Source organism: Scyliorhinus canicula, chromosome 3, assembly GCF_902713615.1.
Source record: "Scyliorhinus canicula chromosome 3, sScyCan1.1, whole genome shotgun sequence".
NCBI lineage: Eukaryota > Metazoa > Chordata > Chondrichthyes > Carcharhiniformes > Scyliorhinidae > Scyliorhinus > Scyliorhinus canicula.
In genome coordinates, this window is record NC_052148.1 from 251,926,959 (window position 1) to 251,939,504 (window position 12,546).

General features: G+C 43.8%; 2 protein-coding genes across 12 annotated transcripts in view; one reads left to right on the top strand and one right to left on the bottom strand.

The window, feature by feature from the left end:
• Positions 1–7,279, bottom strand: part of LOC119963431 (wolframin-like) — a 51,869-nt gene extending 44,590 nt beyond the window's left edge. The window contains exon 1 of the mRNA XM_038792547.1: positions 6,803–7,279. Within this exon, the coding sequence (XP_038648475.1) occupies positions 6,803–6,908 (106 nt within the window). The 5' untranslated portion in view covers positions 6,909–7,279. The remainder of the gene's footprint in view (positions 1–6,802) is intronic.
• A 194-nt stretch (positions 7,280–7,473) lies between these two features.
• Positions 7,474–12,546, top strand: part of LOC119963433 (high mobility group B protein 6-like) — a 58,141-nt gene continuing 53,068 nt past the window's right edge. For 8 of the 11 annotated variants that reach the window (XR_005460103.1, XR_005460104.1, XR_005460105.1 and 5 more), the window contains exon 1: positions 7,474–7,781. Coding sequence is in view for 5 of the 11 variants with exons in the window: in XM_038792555.1 (XP_038648483.1) it covers positions 7,498–7,781 (284 nt within the window). In the remaining 6 variants the exon portion in view is untranslated. The remainder of the gene's footprint in view (positions 7,782–12,546) is intronic. The other 3 variants (XM_038792558.1, XM_038792559.1, XM_038792560.1) reach the window with 3 other exon arrangements.

Consider the following 12,546-nt stretch of genomic DNA (forward strand, 5'->3'; position numbering starts at 1 on the left):
ACAATCTGTACAAACAAACTGGCAGTCAGGCTGAAAATACACAAGAGTAGGTCCTATTGTTCTTGAATTGAAGTGCTGAACTTTGGCTATTTTGCACAAAAATGCAGATTACTCCACTCACTCAACACAAATGATTCCTTAAATACCTGTGTAACCTTTCAGGAAAAGGATCCGAACCTTCCTTCACATTTGCCAAAGGTCTTAAAAGGCTATATTATTGTCTTGCAGTCTTGGACAAGTGCATAACCAGAACAATTGAAACAGTGCTTCCAAAAGATTGGTAAATTCAATCCTTTTGGCTAAATAGGGTTTTCATAGTTTAAATTTAAAACGCCACAGGTACATCAATATTAAAGATTTGTAGTAAAAAAAAAATTGCAGTCTTATTCTTTTGCATCAAAAACAAAGTCTGTGAAGGGATTCAGAGTCATGTAGCACCGGCATTGCTTCATATATGGAATAGTTCAGATTTTACTGCACAACTTGGAAAAGTTTCATAATTGGTGAGTCATTTGGCTAGAATCTGCACGTAACCTGAACAGAAACAAATGTTGTGAAACTGTGCATGGACAAGAGTCAACTAGAATTACATTCTCCTCTCTCCACCCATAAGTTTGATGAGCTGCAGAGAATTAGCAAAACAAAATCCAAATAGACAAAATACGACAGGAGATTTATGTGGAGGTCTCAACTGATCAATATAAAGACTTGCATTTATGTAGTACTTTTCAGAACCACAATGTTGCAAAGTATTTTGGTGCCAATTAAGGAATTGTCTTCTGAAATAAAGTCACTGTGTAATACAAGAAACAGAGTAGCTAATACATAGTAGTACAGTAGCTCTCACAATGGGCACTGTAAATTCTATGATTCTATGAATGTGAGTGCGACCAAATCATTTGTTTTTGTAATGCTGATTGAGGGATAAATATTGGTTCGGGCATCAGGGATAGCTCCCCTGCTCTTCCTCAAACTAGTATTGTGGGAACTTTTACTTGCACTGAAGGGGAAGACACGTAGCAGTGGTTAGAACTGTTGCTTCACAGCACCAGGGACCGGTTTCAATTCCTGGCTAGGGGTCTCTGCACGTTCTCATTGCGACTGCTTGGGTTGCCTCCCACTGTCCAAAGATGTGCAGGTTAGGTGGACTGGTCACGCTAAATTGCTCTGTAGTGTCCGAGTTAGGTGGGGTTGCTGGGTTACGGGGATATGGTGGAGGTAGGGTAGGGTGCTCTTTCAGGGGCCGGTATAGACTCAATGGGCCAAATGACCTCCTTCTGCACTGTAAATTCCATGAAATCTAAGAGTCCCATTTAAAGTCTCATCTGCAACAGCACCCTCCAACAGTGCTGCATTCCCTCAGTACAGCAGCAGAATGCCAGACCTGATGTTTTTGCGCTCAAATTGAAAGTTTTGAGTAGGATATGATATGAGAGTTTGCAGTCAGGTTGAGACCAGGGAAGAACTAATAACAAAAGGACATTCAAAACCAAACAAGAGATTAGAACAGAACATTAGTTCTTGCTTGATACTACCTCTACCTGCAATACAACTCATTATTGCACAGTGGTTAGCACTGCTGCCTCACAGCACCAGGGACCCGAGTTTGATTCCTACCTCGGGTGACTGTGTGAAGTTTGCATATTCTCCCCATGTCCGCATGGGTTTCCTCCGGGTGCTCCGTTTTCCTCCCACAGTCCAAAGATGTCCACGTTCTATGGATTGGCCATGTTAAATTGCCGAAAGGTCAAGTGGTCGTTCGAAGGGTCAGGGCAGACTCGATGAGCCGAATGGCCTCCTTCTGCACTTATAGGGACTCTATGATTCTGGGAAAATTTGATCTCCACTTCCTTTGCTTTGTCCCCTTTTCCTTATTAAGTTTTCATTCAACAGAAAAAAAACTACAGATTTCCAGTGGGGACAACAAACTTCTCACTTTCTAAACAGATTCACACTCGCACACAAGACCACTCAAAACCAATTACAAATGAAGGGGTGACGGAAAAATAATGTCCATAACCTCACACACCCCGAGTGGCTTTTAACAGTCCATTAAAAACTTTTGCAGCTGCTATTCTGTGTTTTGTGGTAATACGTGGGAGCACTATTTAAGCACAGCAGGAACCTCAGCTGAAGGAACAGTCGCAAACTTGAAAAGATAGACCAAGTTCAAGTTAACCAGGCGTCTTTTTGATCTCTGTTTTTAGCCACCGTGGGTAATGGTCCTCTCACAATAATAGGCTCTTAAAAGATTTGCCAATACAATGTTTTTGCTTCTTCTAGCTCATTTACTTCACATTTTGCAACTCGAGTTATTAACCTTGTTTCCAAATGTGTGGGGGGCCTGGGCCCTCCCCTATTTCTAATTTCCTGTTGCACCACAAGCCCGGAGATATCTGCACTCTGCTAATTATGGCCTCTAAAGACCATAAGAAATAGGAACAGGAGTTGGCCATTCAGCCCCTCGAGCCTACATCATTTAATAAGATCATGGCAGATTACAATTGTTCCACTATTGGCCGTCATGTCCAGTTGCCCAGGCCTAAAACTCTGGAATTCCCTCGATAAGTCTCTCCATCTTTCAACCTTTCTTTTCACCTTAAAGCCAACTTCTCTGACCAAGTTCTTGGGTTTCTTCTCTCATATCTCCTGAGGTAGCATGGTGTAGCTGCTCCCGTGAAGTAACGTGGAATGTTATAATACATTGAAGGCACTGTATAAATGAAAATTGAGTAATACTCAACTTGGAAGGTGTGACCTATTAGATTTTATAAATGGAATATGAGTAGCATTTCGACTATTTTCTATGCATACAGCATGTATGTGTGGAATATACATAAAAACATCATTTTGATGACGATATACAAGATGCATGTTCCACAAGGATGGAAGCCACACAACACAAGTTCTGTAATTGGAAGTTACAATACACAATAGGATGGGATCGGCACCCAAGGTTTGTTTTAGTTGTTCTTATTTTGGGCGTGATTCCAGCATTCATTTTTTGACATAGTGCTTCTGCATTTTAATCACTACTGCTGCTTTCAGCAACCTCTGCCAAGCGATGAGCTGTTATGGTATGTCATGTTCATCTGCTTTGCATCCACCCTCACATATTCACTGTCGTTCATCTGAAATTGCTCTGATGTCCAGCATCCAACCACAACTATGTTGACCCCTCTATCTGGTGCCCTCCACCTTTCCCCTCTGGAAGAGGTATGTGGAGGCTTTTAGCTCTGAACAAATGGCAACGGTGCAGATATTTTCTTTTCTGAATGTCACTTTTTAAGCATTCTTTATGTTTTTGCAATTTCAAGAACCTCTTCAATTGTCTTATAGTCTGTGTACAAAATGTTTAGTCTACATCTTTGCATCCATATTTCAAAATACTTCTATTGTCTTCCGCAGTTCTTTATTTATCATCCAGGTTTCTGAGGCATACAGGGAAGTAGATGGAACGTAGCATCTTATGAATGGTTTTCCTTGTTACAAACTTGAGTTTTCTTGTTGTTGAACATCCTCTATCTTCACAAAATTACTTCTGGATATCTCTATGGTTCTCATTTTGGCATTGCACCTACCACCTTCAGTTATCTTTTGTCCGAAATAGACAAGCATATCTACTTGTTCCAGTGAGACACAATTACAGGCTACCTAATATTTGTAGTATTTATAATTTTGTTGTGCCTTTTATGGTGTGTGCCTATCTTTTTAGCACTTACAAATTTTCACATTCTTTTATGGGCAAATTCCATGCTTTCAAGGTGTTCACAGGGAAGACAGCATTACATTGGATGACAACAAAGAAACCATCCATTCATCCTAAATGGTCCATCAGGTAGTTATACTCCTTGAAATGTATTGAATGGTTCTGATGAAATACTTCTCACGACTGCAGGTTTCACAGTCCTATTGCTATCTGAATTAAAAAGGGTCATTTAGATCTTCGAACATTAACCCTTTCTCTCCACAGATGCGGCCAGACCAGCTGACTTATTTCAGCATTTTCTGTTTTTATCCCAAGTTCTCTATTGGACTTAAGTATTAGTAATTGCTTTATATTCATGGCCCCTGGTTGTAGTCTTCCCCTAGAGCTAGATGCAGCTTCATAGGGCAGCACGGTAGCACAGTTGCTTCACAGCTCCAGGGTCCCAGGTTTGATTCCCGACTTGAGTCACTGTCCGTGCGGAGTCTGCACGTTCTCCCAGTGTCTGCGTGGGTTTCTTCCCGGTGCTCAGGTTTCCTCCCACAGTACAAAGATTTGCAGGTTAGGTGGATTGGCCATGCTAAATTGTCTTTAGTGTCCAAAAAGATTGGGTGGGGTTACTGGGTTGCAGGGGGTGGAGGTGTGGGCTTAAGTGGGGTGCTTTTTCCAGGGGCCTGCGCAGACTCGATGGGCTGAATGGCCTCTTTCTGCACTATAAATTCTATGATTCACTATTTTTCAAGTGACTACACTTTAAAATTATTTTATAGGCTGCAAAGTGTTCATCAAAAGTACCATGCAAATAATGGAAGATTTTTTTTTTAGGTCTTTAAGATTAGGAATAGGGTAGATGTGTGCACAAGAGCAGGTCAGAGGCTGGGAATTCTACAGTGAGTAACTTACCACCTGACTCCCCAAAGCCTGTCCACCATCTACAAGGTGTGGTGTTGCTAAATTCAGGGTGGTTGGCGTAGTATTCACAAAGACCACAAATAGCTTTTAAATTGAACAAAGCTATAAATTTATGAACACTACTTAATTGGATTTGACACTTACTCCTATATAATATAGTTGATAATTAACATATAATCTACACTCATCTACTACTAATCTCTACACAATTTCATTAACTATGATCTGCTCTTACACTATCTTTCCTTCAGTCTGTACTCTAGCTTTCTCCTCAACCTCTCCGCCACAATGTGGAGATGCCGACGCTGGACTGGGGTGGGCACAGTAAGAAGTATTACAACACCAGGTTAAAGTCCAACACGTTTGTTTCAAATCACTAGCTTTCTGAACACTCCTCCTTCCATGGGTAAATGGAGAGGTAGTTTCTGGAAATGTTTCTGGAAACTACCTCTCCATTCACCTGAGGAAGGAGCAGTGCTCCGTAAGCTCGTGATTTGAAAATAACCTAGCGTTGTAAGACTTCTTACTGTGATCAGATAGAACGATAATGGCAGCAGATGCATGGGAACACCACCACCTGCAAGCCCCCTCCAAGCCACACACTATCCTAACTTGGAACTATATTGCCTTTGCTGTCACTGGGTCAAAATTCTGGAATTTCGTCTGCAAACACTGTGGGTGTACCTACGCTACATGGATTGCAGCAGTTCGAGAAGCCTGCTCACCAGCACCTTCTCAAGGGTAATAATGAATGGGCAATTAAAACTGGCCCAGCCAGCAACACCCCATGAAAGAATTTTAAAAACCATCAGATGAACTCCCAGCCCTCTTGTTTTTAGAGAAAAATGAGCCCCAGCCTGTGATTTTGCACCTGCTAAAACAGAGTTAGAAAATTAGAGCCTAAAACACACTCTCCTTTGTGACACGACGACCCACCTTTTCATCTCTTAAATTGATCTATAATATCAACTAACATTATTTTTTAATAAGTCAATTGCGACAACTGACTTTTCCATCCAGCATTCTGAGCTTTCTAATCTCTTCATGTAAAGATGCAAATCTGCCTTTTCACTTTAATAATCTTTATTATTGTCACAAGTAGGCTTACATTAACACTGCAATGAAATTACTGTGAAAATCCCCTAGTCGCCACACCGTTCGCCACCTGTTCCGGTATACTAGAGGGAGAATTTGGAATGTCCAATTCACTTAACAAGCTCGTCTTTCGGGATTTATGGGAGGAAACTGGAACACCCAGAGGAAACCCACGCAGACACGGGGAGAAAGTGCAGACTCCGCACAGACAGTGACCCAAGCCAGGAATCGAACCTAGGACCCTGGCGCTATGGACCTTGTGCTGTTTCTAATTTCTTTAATGCAAGAGACATTCTGATGGCCACTCTCGCAAAAATGGCATTTCAGGCAGGATTATTTCCAGAATAACTTGGTTTTGGAAACTCAGCTGTTTGGCCTGCACAATTTCAATCAAAAATCCATAACTGATTAATGAGAAGCAATTTTGCACAAAATTGCAGCTTCAACTGGCGGTGTTGCGTTATCTGTAAAATCAGGAATGCCTTTAATTTCTACCAACTGGGAATTCTGCTGCTTGCAGTTCAACGACGAGCAATGTAAATAATCTGTCTAAAACATAATCACAGATGTATCCACAGAACATAATTAAAAACATACCGCACTTTCGACCTGCCAAGAAATCCATACACAACTTTTACCTCCGCAAGTTGCAATGCAAAGATGTGCTACCACCCCCCCCCCCCCCCTATCCATATCCCCATCTATAATGTGGAGATGCCGGCGTTGGACTGGGGTGAGCACAGTAAGAAGCCTTACAAATCAGGTTAAAGTCCAACAGGTTTGTTTCAAACACGAGCTGTCGGAACACTGCTCCTTCCTCAGGTGACTCGAGAGTCCTCAAGAGTCACCTGAGGAAGGAGCAGTGCTCCGACAGCTCGTGTTTGAAACAAACCTGTTGGACTTTAACCTGGTGTTGTAAGACTTCTTACCACGTACTTTAAAACTAATCCCAATTCATTGCCCACAACCACTTGGTCCACCCACGCCATTCAATGTTGTGGCTGCGACAGGGACAATTAGCAACGAGTTTCCCGCCCTTGGGATTTGTAACCGCATAGCAAGCGCTGATCGCCCGGAGCGCATACTGACCGTCCTGTGGTATCGTGCGGGCTGACAACGCGGGCCGCGATCCGTCCCCCGCCGCGTTGAGCTGCGACTTGCCCTGCTGCGGGCTGGATAGTTGCTCTGTCTGCATCTCCTCCGGGGCGTCACTGCCACTGCTGCAGTCTGACTAGCGCGCGCGCACCGGCCGGGCCCCGCCCCCAGGCAATGACCTCACAGGGCGACGTTCCGATTGGTCGATGAGCCGCGCCGCAGCCTTCCCACGCTTCCCTCTGACGTCAGGACGCAGCGGCGACGTTGGCAACCGTCGGAGAGGCTCCTTCCCTCCCCCACAATTGAATTCATGAGCGCAAATAAATGTTTATTGAAAACGCCCGAACTTCCCGTTGTGTGTCGGGGCAAGATCTAGGGCCCTGGTTTGAAGCCCGGGAGGGGTGTTATTTTGTTTAGAGATAACGCGGAGGGAATGAAGGTTGTTGGCGCCGTCCTAACGGCAGACAATTCCAACGACGCGGCAAACAACACTGGGAAGGCCGGGTTCTGCGCGTGCCTGTTCGCCCCGCCCCCTCTCCGCCTCTGCCCCGCCCCCTCTCCGCCTCTGCCCCGCCCCCTCTCCGCCTCTGCCCCGCCCCCTCTCCGCCTCTGCCCCGCCCCCTCTCCCGGGAGCTATGATCCGATTGGCTGGCGCGGGGCTCGCGCTCGGTCCCCGGCCGCGCTTGCGCATGGAGGTGGATTCGGAGGAGATGGAAGGAGCTGGCTGCGCACAGGCCCTGCCGCGGGCCGACTTCACTCTGTCCCCCTTCGCCACCGTTCAGCTGAGCAGGAGAGTGGCCCCCGCCGCCGCTGGCAGGACGGACCCGGCCTCTTGCTCTGCCAGCAGCGGAGGAGGAGGACGCAGCGGCGCCGTGACGGCCTATAGCGGCAACAGCGCGGGCGGGGACTCGGCCCCTTTCATCGAGAGCGTCCCGGTCACTGTCTCCTTGGAGAATCTGGATGGTCAGCACAGGTACTGGGGGCGGGGGTTCTTACTGCACCGCTAACACTGAACAGCCCTGATACCCGCCCTTCGGCCCCGCTAGTCTGTGCTGGCTGCACCGTCATGCCAACTACCTCATTCACTCTCATTTTGTTAGTTTATCGAATCGCTACACAACAGAAGGAGGCCAATCGGCCCATCAAGTCTGTATCGACCCTCTTAAGGAGCACACATTTAGAACCAATCCAATCCTCCACCTGTAACCCTACCTCCAGGCAAGTTAGCATGGCCTATCCACCCAACCTGCACATCTTTGGACTGTGGGAGGAAACCGGAGCACCCGAAGGAAACCCACGCAGACATGGGAAGAATGTGAAAATTCCACACACACAGTCACCCGAGGTTGGAATTGAACCCGGGTCCCTGGTGCTGAGAGGCAGCAGTGCTATGCGCTGTGTCGCCCTGAAGTTGTAAGGAGTAAACAAATATAGTTTGTCACAGTTTAAAACAAGAGGTGAAAGGGGAGAGGAAGGTGAGGGGTTGGTGGTGGTTGGCCAAGTAGCACTAGGGAGAAACCGCTCAGGTGGCACTGTGTGTGACAAGGGAGTCAGTCACTCGGCCAACCATCTCTTTTGAAGCACCACCCAGTTTGGCTTTGACTGCAGGGGCTGGATTCAACAAGCATTGATACAGCACAACTTGTATTCATTTATTTAATGCTTTACAGATAATAAAACCTCCCAAGGAATGGGTGGTATGGTGGTGCAGTGGTTAGCACTGCTGCCTGATGGCGTTGAGGTCCCAGGTTCGATCCCAGCCCTGGGTCACTGTCCGTGTGGAGTTTGCATATTCTCCCCGTGTCTGTGTGGGTTTTGCCCCCTACAACCCAAAGATGTGCAGGGTAAGTGGATTGGCCATGTTAAATTGCCCCTTAATTGGAACAAAATGAATTGGGTACTCTAAATTTATTAAAAAGAAAAAACCTCCCAAGGTGCTTCGTATTATAAAATGAAATTAGTCACCCAGGTCACATAATGAGGTATTAGTGCATAGATGATCAAAAGCTTTAATCAAAGAGGGAGGTTTTAAAGATTTAGAGAGGTGTAGGGAATGAATTCAGAGTTAGGGCTTAAGCAGTTGAAGGCCTAGCCATCAGTGGTGGAGCAATTAAAATTGGGGTTGCTCGGGAGGCCAGAAACACATTTTCTGGTTGATTGTGTGACTGGCTAAGATTGCAGAGGTGGGGAAGGTGAGGCTGTAGTGTGAATTGAAAACAAAAACGCAAATTTTAATATCCAAGATGTTGCTCAACTGTGAGCCAAGTAGGACAAGCGAGTACAGGGGTGATAGGTGAATGGTACTTGGTGCAAGTTAAGACCGGGGAAACAAGAGGTTTGGATAGCCTCAAGTTTATGACGGATGGAATATGGGAATGTGTGAATTTGATAATCGAGTATAGAAGCAATAAAGTCACGGATGTGTCTTTTAGCACCAAATAAACTGAAAGTCAGAAGTGGGTATAGATTGAGGATAGTGCGATTCAAGCCCAGCAGACATGCTGTTAGGTAAATTGGACATTCTGAATCTCCCTCTTGTGTACCAGAACAGGTGTCGGAATGTGGCTACTAGGGATTTTTCACAGTAACTTCATTGCAGTGTTCATGTCAGCCTATTTGTGACAATAAAGATTATTATTATAACACTCAGGGTCAAGTATTGCACCACCGTTGCAAACAGACTATTTAATCTGTGTATTGCCAGGGATGGAGGAGGTAAGTATGGAATAGAGTTTGGATTGGGGACCAGAACAAAGCAGTATTCTTCACAATATTTAATGCGAGAACATTTCCGCTCATTCAATATTTAATATTGGGCATGCAGTCTAATAATTTAGCAGGAGTGGGGGAGTTGGAACAGTTGATGGTGAGGTAGAGCTGAGTGTTGTCAGTTGTGCATGTGAAAAGCTTTTGCTGAAGGAATTGTGTCGACGAGAAATTGGAAGGGGCTAAGGCTGATTACTCCTTGGGAGTACACATAGTTAACAGTCCACATATAGGGAGAGAAACCATTGTAAGTAATTCTCTACTTGATTTGATAGATAAGAATAGAAGCAGCTGAGAGCAATGGTGACATTGGAGAGGGTTTGGAGTCGAATGGGGTCATCAGCCATGTCCGGCTGCAGGCAGTTTGAGAAGGATGAGGAGGAACAGTTTACCTTTGTCATAGTCGCATCGGAAGTAATTTGTAACTTTGAGAGACACTGTGGCAGGATCGGAAATTTGATTGAAAGGGTTAAAATATGGATATGCAGGAAAGTTGGGAATGGATTTTGGAGGTGATATGTTCAAGGGCTTTGGAGGAGAAAAAATTGGAGATGGTAGTTTGCTAAGACAATGGAGTGTAGAGTTGAATTTGTGATTGCGGTTGATTTAAAGGAGTGATGGACAACATCTGAAAGAGAGAAAGCCATTAACAATCGGCTAACGTGGGGACCGGGAGGGGGAATTGGGTGATCAGTTTAGTGGCAATAGGGTCAAAGGAGCAGCAGGTGGGTTTCCTGGACAAGATCTACCCAGGAAGAGCATAAAGGAAGATAAAGAAACCATAGAAAGAAGGGACTTCAGGGTTTGGACAGGGGGCCACTTTGGAGTTCACACTTTTTGTTAGCACTGAGGGTGGCAACAATGGGAGAAAGCTTTAAGGCGATTTACTGTAGAGACAAGAAGTCAGGGGTTATCTTTGCATTCTAGGATTTTCTTGGAACAGTGTGCAGTTGTCATACAAGGAAAAAGACCAGGACCTGTGGTGCAGCCAGATCTGGCAGTGGAGTTGTCTCCTACGTTTATGAACTGGAGGGAGCGGAGCTAAGGGCAATACAAGGAGGTGAACAGGGTGAGAGGGTAATGGTTTTATACAGCTCGTTTAACACCGTAAAACATTCCAAGGTACTCCATAGGAACATAAATAGACAAATGGTTAATGCAGAATTACATAAAGAGACATTAGGATAGGGTGACCAAATATATGGTTAAAGAGCCTGGTTTTAAGCATCTTAAAGGAGGAACGCAGGAGGAAGGAGTGGGGTTTAGGGATTTTGCTAATGTATTCAGGATGCAATCATGTTTAATGTGACAAGTTTGTTTCCACAGATGTTTAATATTTGGAGATATGTTGAGCAAATTGACTTGACTTCATACAAGGAAAAAAAGTCTGTAAAATACCCAGATCTCCGCTGAGCTGGTGATGGTGATTTTAGCAACATGAGCAAAAACCTTGATCAATAAATAAATTTAGTTTTTTACTGGATTCATTTATTGTTTTCAACAGTGTTTTGAGGGAATGCCATTTTGCAATTCAGACCCTTAATGATAATTGGATGGAAAATATAGCTGAGCATTTGATCCACTGGAAGCAAGATGATTATTTTGCTTTGGCATTTACCAGGGAGACAACTGATCTTGCGAAAATGCAACCAGAAGATGAGAATCGAAACTATACAACTACATTTAAGTAAAGAGGAAAAATATTAGGTCACTGTAGTCAAACTTAGAGAATAACATCCTTTGTTCACAAGACTGTAACAAAAGCCAACCAAGCACTAAGGTTTAATTCTGGAGGGATAGAATTGACCAGTAGAGAGGTTCTGTTAAGTCCAAAGAAAACCTTGGTTCGATCACACTTGGGAGGATTGTTTTAAGTACTGGTTGCCATATCCAAGAAAGCATATAGAGGACTGGACAGAGTGCTGAAAACATTTCGAAGGATGATGCCAGAACTGGGGTTATACCGATTATGAAAGGTTGGACAGGCTGGGCCTCTTGCAGAGAAGTGACCTAATAGACATCTTTAAAATTATGAAAGATTTTGATGGAGCTCCCACTTGTGGGGAAGAGCAAAATTGGTTGCCATTTATGTAAAGTGGTCACTCAGAAATTAAATGGGGAATTCAGACGAACCTTCTTTATTTTTAGAGTGGTCAGAGCATGGGATTTGTTGCTATAGTGAGTGGTTGAGACGAATAATATACTGGTAGGTGTGTGTAAGGCAAAGCTAGTTAACCATATAAAAGGCGACAATAATAGGTTATGCTGAGAAGTTAAAAGAAGGTAGATGAGGATGAGATGGATACCGCTGGTATGACCTGTGTTTTTTCCTGTATATCCCAAGCAATCCTGTGAGGAAAATCCTGTTTTCTTTTGTTGGAGTGCTTATGGTAATAGAATTTCTACTGGTGTTTTGTAGATTTCATGCATCATTTTTGTTCGCATGGAAGCTGAAAATCCTTGACTTTGATGACATACAATACAGTACCAGTGTTCATGAAATTTTCCGTTATAATAATTTATCCAAGTAACAAAATCTTGCATTTGATGCTGCATTAAGTCAAATCCCTGTTGACAAAATAATTGTTTGTGTTATGTAAAATAGCTCACTGTTTGAAATATATCATAACCTAGTAACCCTTCAGGGTTCAAACAACACTGTTGAACTTTCCTCCCACTTTTGACAGCTGAATCCCAAGATACATTAAATTGCAGTTTATGCTGATTTTCTTTTCAAAACTTGTTCATATTTTCATGCCTATTGGTATTATACTTTTATATGTGTAGAAGCTTATAACTTGGCTTTTTCATCGGAAAGCTTTGACACTGGCTTTTCTGCAAATTCTCTCAATTAAGATATTTTGACATTACAGATATATAATTGTCAGGATATTTTTATTTGCATTGGTAAATATCTGAAGTAATTCTTGCTGATACTGCAGCATCTAATACAATATTTTCTTTCAGATGCA